The sequence below is a fragment of the Triticum urartu genome, chromosome 3 (assembly GCF_003073215.2).
Source record: "Triticum urartu cultivar G1812 chromosome 3, Tu2.1, whole genome shotgun sequence".
Lineage (NCBI taxonomy): Eukaryota > Viridiplantae > Streptophyta > Magnoliopsida > Poales > Poaceae > Triticum > Triticum urartu.
Window position 1 is genome coordinate 649,283,796 of NC_053024.1, and position 7,811 is coordinate 649,291,606.

At 49.3% G+C, this 7,811-nt stretch overlaps 1 protein-coding gene across 1 annotated transcript; it reads right to left on the bottom strand.

The window, feature by feature from the left end:
• Positions 1-1,076: 1,076 nt before the first annotated feature.
• On the bottom strand, positions 1,077-2,678 carry LOC125545688 (acyl-[acyl-carrier-protein] desaturase 4, chloroplastic-like). The gene is made up of 3 exons (XM_048709716.1): positions 2,517-2,678; positions 1,881-2,418; positions 1,077-1,779 (listed from the first exon to the last, which is right to left on the bottom strand). Exons 1-3 carry the CDS (start codon positions 2,648-2,650, stop codon positions 1,195-1,197), a joined length of 1,257 nt encoding a protein of 418 aa, XP_048565673.1. The 5' UTR covers positions 2,651-2,678; the 3' UTR covers positions 1,077-1,194.
• Between the last annotated feature and the right edge of the window lie 5,133 nt (positions 2,679-7,811).

The following is a 7,811-nucleotide window of genomic DNA, read 5'->3' on the forward strand; positions in this document are numbered from 1 at the left end:
TTGCATAATATCATAGTCTGAGGAACATGTATAAGTCATGAAGAAAGCAGTAGCAGAAAAACTAAACGATCATTATGCTAAGCTAACGGATGGGTCTTGTCCATCACATCATTCTCTAATGATGTGATCTCGTTCATCAAATGACAACACATGTCTATGGTCAGGAAACTTAACCATCTTTGATTAACGAGCTAGTCAAGTAGAGGCATACTAGGGACACTCTGTTTGTCTATATATTCACACATGTACTAAGTTTTCGGCTAATACAATTCTAGCATGAATAATAAAAATTTATCATGATATAAGGAAATATAAATAACAACTTTATTATTGCTTCTAAGGTATATTTCCTTCAAAGAATCCATCTCGACGATGATCGGTAGCTCACTTATGCATGGCTATAAAAGATTGGGTCTACAAACGTTCACAATCCTACACTAGACAGATATAACTGAGAGAAAATGAGAGAGAGAGAGAGACATTACGGTGCATGGGATGTTTCTCATATGGCTGATGGATCGCGCACAAATTGTACAGCAAAGATGCCTCCCTCCAACACTTTCTTTTTTGTGTGGGGCGGTAGGCGGACATTACCCAGAAAGATACTTATGCACATGATTGGTGTTTCTTGGCCTTGTTTCTCTTTATGAAATGTAAGCACTCATAAGCAGTCATAATGTTATTAGTAATGAGTCTCCCTGGCACAAATGCTGACTGCTCATCAGAAATAATCTCAGGCAAAATAATTTTCAGACGGTTGGAGATTACTTTTGAAGCAATTTTATAGAGGACGCTGCAAAGACCGATAGGCCGGAATTGTGATAACAGAGTGGGGATTTTCACCTTTGGGATCAGCACCAAGATGGTCTCATTGATGCTTTTTGCTGACTCCTTCCCCTCCATAATGTCAAGAACTGCTTTGGTAACATCATCCCCACAAATCTACCAATGTCGCTGAAAGAAATGGGCCGGAAAACCATCCGGACCCGGTGACTTAGTAGGGAACATTTGGAAGAGTACTGTTTTTACTTCCTTTTGAGTGTAAGGAGCATTCAACATGTCATTCATCTCCTGGGTTATTTTGAATGGTGCTTTATTGCATAAGATCAACGTTTACAGGAAATACATAAATGCTCCGGAGGGGAATCTAACCAAACATATGCGTAGCCTACGTAAGGCAAAGAAGCCCATGCTTCAGCCCACCATGACGTGCCTATCGAAGATCCAACTGAAGCGGGCCGGCCTGAGCTCGCTACGGGCCGCCCTTTGGTGTGCCAGCTCCTCCATCCTCCGGATCTTGGGCGGCAGCCCGCACACGTACTCCTGCGCCCGGCGGCCCTCTCCAGAGAGTCCGGCGAGCTCCGCCACCCGCCACCTGCGCACGAAGTGCTCCACCAGATCGCCGTAGTCCCTCGCCGTGTACACGCCGGCACTCTGCGCCACGGCGGAGAACCGCTCGAACAGGCTGTTCTCGCCACTGGCGGCGTCGCGGCCGTCGGACATGAGCAGCCCCGGCATGGTGACCTTGCCGCGCATGACGTGCGCCAGCGCGCGCACCATGCCGTCGGGGTCCAGCTCGAAGAGCTTGGCGCACACCCTGGTGTAGCCCGCCTCGTGCCTCTTCTCGTCGGCGGCAATCACGCCGCAGATCTTGGCGAGCGCCTGGTCGCCGTGCTGCCCGGCGAGCCTCGCCGTGTGCACGTGGGAGACGAAGGTCGCGCGCTCCTGGAACGCGCCGTAGATCACGCTGTGGTACGGGCTCTTGGGCACCAGCATCTCCTTCATAGCAAAACAACATATATGATGTTTTAATTAACCAGTGCACAAGTTTGTAGTGCACTGAGTACGTACGGTGCAACTGTGTTTATGCGCGTACGTACCATGCCGTTGCGGAGGAGGTGGTGGACGGTGGTCTCGACCTGGCGCATGTCGACGCGGCCGGAGAGGTAGAGGTAGCGGTTGAGGAGGTCGCCGTGGCGGTTCTCCTCGGCCGTCCAGCCGCGGATCCACTGCGCCCAGGGGAGGCTGCTGGCCCCGGTGTTGTCCGCGATGCCCTCCGTGCGGTTCCCCATGCTCTGGTACGACGGGAGCGCCTCCTCCGTCACCATGTTGCCCACCAGGCAGACCAGGACCTCGTCGGGCACGCGGGCGGCTCCCGCGCGAAGCGCAGCCACGCCGTCCATGAAGGCGGACAGAGCCTCCTCCTCCGACGCGCCGGGCGTCGCGGCGGAGCACGGCATGAAGTCGTGCGGCTGCCACGAGGACTCCACCGGGTTGAGCAGCGGGAGCATGTTCTCCGCCACCCAGCCGTTCAGCGACTGCACGATCTCCGCCTGCTCCCGCGGCACCGGCGCGCACCCCATGTCGATGCTCCTCGGCGGGGCCTCCACCGCCGCGGCCGCGGTCCATCTCGCCAAACTGGCCGCAGCAAACTTAATTAGTTAGTGCAGACACTACAGGAACGTTAATTAGGAGCAAAGTTACAGCTCGCGAGGTGTACACTTGGATGCACATACCTGCACCTAGGATTTGCAGGACAGAGGATCCATCCGAGGCGCGTGGCTCTCCCCGAGCCCGCGTTGCTCTTGTCGGAGAAGAAGAAGCAGGAGAACTTGGTCGACGTGCCTACTGCTAGCCCCAGCGTCGCCATCGATCACAAACACTCGTATTTTGCTGGATTTGTGAATGATTCTGTACTTACACACGGTGCCTGTCTTCTATATATAAAAGGAAATGAAAGGATAGTGGGGCTGGCATGCAACCCATGCATAGGCCCTCCGTTTCTAAATATATGTCTTTTTAAAGATTTCAAATAAACTACTACATACGGATGTATATAGACATATTTTAGAGTATATATATTCACTCATTTTATTTCATATAGAGTCACTTGTTGAAATTTTTAAAAAGACATATATTTAGGAATGGGGGGAGTACACCCCTTGTCCAATGGAGAGAGGAGAGAGAAGGGAGAGAGAGGGAAAAAATGGGCTAGTGATGGGGCCAAGACTCGTCCATAGTGTGTTTGGACTCCCCCAAACATACTACCCCCTTCATTCCAAAATATAGTGCGCCCGCGCTTTTCGAGGACCAACTTTGACCATAAATTTAACCAACGAGACCAACTGTGGTGGGAGAAAAAATTATATAATTGAAAACTTCTTTCGAATACAAATTCACTGATATAATTTTTGCTCCCGACGCAATTGGTCTTGGTAGTTAAATTTACGGTCAAAGTTGAAGCACGTGGATAGAGGAAGCTCTACATTATGGAATGAAGGGAGTACACTTTTGCCTTCGATTTGTGAAATTTTAAACCGAACAATATTCATCAACGGTACGTCATGAGCTCACTTTGGTCACCCGAGCATGACAACTCTATATGGACATTTGATGTTCCCCGTTGGATAACAAATCATACGGTCTAGATATTTAGAGGCTTTCGAGGTTCCAACGTTAAAGATGCCGTAATAATGCTCAACAGGGACCGGATATGGCAAGAACATAGGAGTATGGAACAGCCAACCCAATGAAATGAATGCGCTACGACATCAATGGCGCACATGCATGGCATTTTTTCGGCAGAGTCATCGTTCCTGAATTGCACAGTCCCAAGAGCCATGTATAGCTTATCACCATACAACGATACAAAGGCAAGTAGTATGCCTCATCACTTGATACTAGCCATAATGGGTAAAAACATATATGTATGATGTTACTATCTATATTACTGACTTACTTTCACTGTGGGTAGTCTGAGAGCGTCTATATATACTCGTATTGTTGCTATATTTAGGAATTGTTCACAACTTGCACACACGGTGACCGTATACCGGCGAAACCGCCAAAGTACGATGGAAAACAGGAAGAGGGGGCATATGGAACAGCCAACGCAATGAATGGGCCGTAGAGCTAGGGCATCAATGGCGCACATGCACCTATGACAGATCGACAGTACTAGTTTCGGCGCAAGTGTTGATCACCCCTGCCATGCCTGTGAGCATGGGCTCACGTTTAACTCCCTCATTGACATGCAAAGGAAATCAACAACCAAACTCTAAGAGCATTAAACGTTTCCAACCCACCCCTGCCATGTCTCTGACTCCATGCTCACGTTCAATATGGGCATCCCAGGTGGACCCTCAAACTTCGTCCGAACCACAGTGTTCGGATCACTCTTGTCATCCAATGAAAACATGTATGTGTCCACTTAACAGTCCTGACTACGGATTCCGGTATCCAAGAGACAAACGGCGGGGTGAGGGGCTTTGCTGGAGTCCGGACATGCACTTACCAATCACACTGGCGGAGACAGGCACATGCATGGTCTCTATCTACCTTTTCTCCTCCCAACCGAATACTTTGTGATTAGTATGGGATGGCTCCCTCCCGCCTCAGCTTCACGAAGAACGTCCGGACATATACCGGAGACATTTGCAGGCCAGCCTTGGAGATGCCCTAACTCACATAGTACTCCCATTCGTGATGGAGTACAGAAGAAATCAACAAGCACACTCTTCTTTTTGAACAACTCAACCACACTAAGGCCAACTCTAGCCCATCCCCTAAAAATAGAGGAGCAAAAAGACAGAGTAAACTTGGTGGAATATTACTCCACTAAATTTTGGCCTGATCTAGCCGAACTCCTAAATTTAGCGGAGTAAAAAGGAAATTTTCATAAGTTCAACATAGATTCGATTTAAACGAACTTCTAAATCGAAGTTCGACACATAATGTACATAAGCATCCGCCGAAACATAGTCTAGTGTGAACCTAAACATCAACTTGAACTTAAAACCAAACATAATTTACATTAAAAATCACCTAAGCATAATAATCAAACTAAAAACCTTACTCGTCGGACTTATAGAGGGCGAGCCATTGCGCCCGCAAAATCCCACCACCCATGGGGTCCATCCCTATGCCGTCATTGTCACAGTCGAGGAAAAATCCTTCGCCATTCTTCAACGTCGAAGTCGTCGTCGGCGCCGCAGTCCACCTCGTCGTCCGAGAGGACGATGACCTCCACGTCGGGGTACTAGCGACGGAGGTCCGCCATGTACTCCTCCTCGGCGGCCTCTGCCGCGATGTGCTCCCTCGCCTCCCGGTCCTTATTAGCCACCACCGCACTCACCACCCCCGGCGGCGGGTGGCCGAGCTCGTCGGGCGCCTCGCCCCACGGGAGGTTGAGGTGGGCAGCGGTGTCATGCAACCGGTCATACTCGTAGGTGGCGAGTTCGGCCGCGTGGAAGGAGTTGATCCCGTGCTTCTTGTGGGTGTCGCGACCGGTGATCTCGGCCACTCACGTCTCCCATGCTTATTGCTGGACGCCAAAGTACTTCATGTGTGGTTGCCGTGGGGTGGGGAGGTCGGGGAAGTGGGCGAGCCGGTGGTATGGGGCCACATCATCGTGACGGCGACTTGAGGACGTGCCCGCGTTGCGGATGGGCGGCACAGACCGGCGGCCACGAGATCTTGCCATTGGGAGGAGGGGACGACAGGGTGGGGGTGGGGGAGGGTCACCTGTGGCAGGGATTGGGGAGGAGGAGAGACAGAGGAGGGTGGGGATTTTTTTTACTTAGCCACTGAATAGTGGAGTAAATATAGGCGCCGAATACGTGGTGAAGGAAAAGTTATCCTCCTCTGTGGGTTTTAGGGGTTCGGCTAGATCCCGATTAGAGGAGTAAAACTGGGATTTTCACTCTTCTACCAGTTTTAGGGGATCGACAAGAGTTGTCCTAAGTAAAGAGACTTAAACCCGGTCTGACTGGGAGCCCTCACAAAGGTCCTCTGCTGCGAGTGTGTGCCATCTGGGCCCATCTTTGGCCCACTTGCCCCCAATTCGCGAGGAAAATATCAGTTGCTCTCACACTTAAATGCTTTCATGCTCCAAACTTCTGAACAGAAATTTTAAATGTTTCATAAAAGAATATTCCCTAGACATATGTCTCCAATTCCTAAACATTTCAAATCCAACTTCTAAGTATACGAAGGGAAACAAAGAAAAATTTGCATGAATAGTAGTATCACAGAAAGACAGAAGCAAAAAACAACACTATTCACATCTGATTTCTCTTTTTTGTTTCTCCGTGTATATTTCAAATATAGATTCGACATTTTAAAGGAATGTGGACACTTGTCTTGTGAACATTCACATTGTTTTGAATGTTTTGAAACATTAAAATGTGTTTTTTTGAATGATGGCAGTATGGGAACATTGGAGGCATGGGAGCACGTGATATGTTATCACACACCAATTTACACATTGGAGTGTTGCACGTGCCAGCCCAGGAATCACACTGGCATGAGCCTTAGAAAAGTTGATATCACAGCATAGACATACAACTACAATATTTTCTACAGTTCTTATGGTATAGCACATAAGAAAATAATAACTTATCAGACTATAGCAGAAGATTTTAACTGGGACACTGAGGGGTTTGGCATGAATCCATTCCAAAGGGCTCTGGCTGGACCACTGTCCCCTGCCACAATCTCGATCACTTCCTTCCGGCAGAAGGAAGATGAAATCCGTGCTTCGTATCTGGCCATGGCAGAATGCTCCGAGGAGGATAGAATCCCTGTGTAACGAGATCCGCCAGATGATGGTGGGTGGTCGTAGAAACTAACCAAACTCCCAGCACCCATGTCAGCAGTGGTTATTCTAGCAGACATATCGGTGTGGGGATTTGCAGCACCTCTCATCGAAGAACTCGTCACTCCCCGCGGGTGGCAACCATACCGCTCTCCCTCGACTCTGGCATCACTAGGGTCTTCAAATCCAAAGCTTTTATTGTTAACAATGGAGGATAAGGGCCGAGCGAGGAACAGAGAAGGAAGGAGGAGCATGACTTTGGTTAAATCTCCCTTTTGCGATTTATAAGAACGTGTGAGGAATGTCAAGCAACGACTTATTTCTTGGGGGGCTAGCCTAGAGCGGGCCGACACGTGGAACATCAACATAGAATGTGAAATAAAAAGCTTATCAAGTTGTCATAGCCTAACAGGGTCGGCGGGCTAGCTGTGGGATTTCCATAGTACGACCGGTATGGGCCAACTCACTTAACCCGAGGACCTCCATGGTCGGGCCGCCCTACTAAAACGTCTGGTTCAAATATGGTGAACATCACGTAGGCCCCTAATACCGCTCTCCCTTGAATCTACCATCACTAGGGTCTTCAGATCCAAAGCTTCTGGCCATTAACAATGGAGGATAAGGGCCATGCGAGGAATAGTGAAGGAAGAAGGAGCGTGACTTTAGTGAAATATCCCTTTTGCGATTTATAAGAACACACGGATTGTCAAGCAACGACTTATTTCTTCAGGGTTGGGCCAAGAGCGGGCCGACACGTGGAGCATCAACACAAAATGTGAAATGCAAAAGCTTATCAAGTTGGCATAGCTAAACAGGATCGGTGGCCTAGCCGTGGCCTCTTCATAGTATGGTTAGTATGGGCCAACTCACTTAACCCGAGGACCTCCATGGTTGGGTCGCCCAACTAAAACGTCTGTTTCAAATATGGCGGGCATCATGTAGGCCCCTAAGCCGTGAAGACGTGGGCCCCGAAGCCACGAAGACGCATGTCGTTTCGGTTAATTCGGCTCTAACTCCGACTCTTGAGGTAATCATTTGGGGTGCATCGGCGGAGGGAAGCCCGCCGGCTGTGGCCTGTAGGTTTTTTTAGCCTCGTATGGGGGTTTGATAACCCATAAGTATAGGTGAGGGAGTCCTGGATTAGGGGGTGTCCGGATGGCCGGACTATACCTTCAGCCGGACTCCTGGACTATGAAGATACAAGATTGAAGACTTT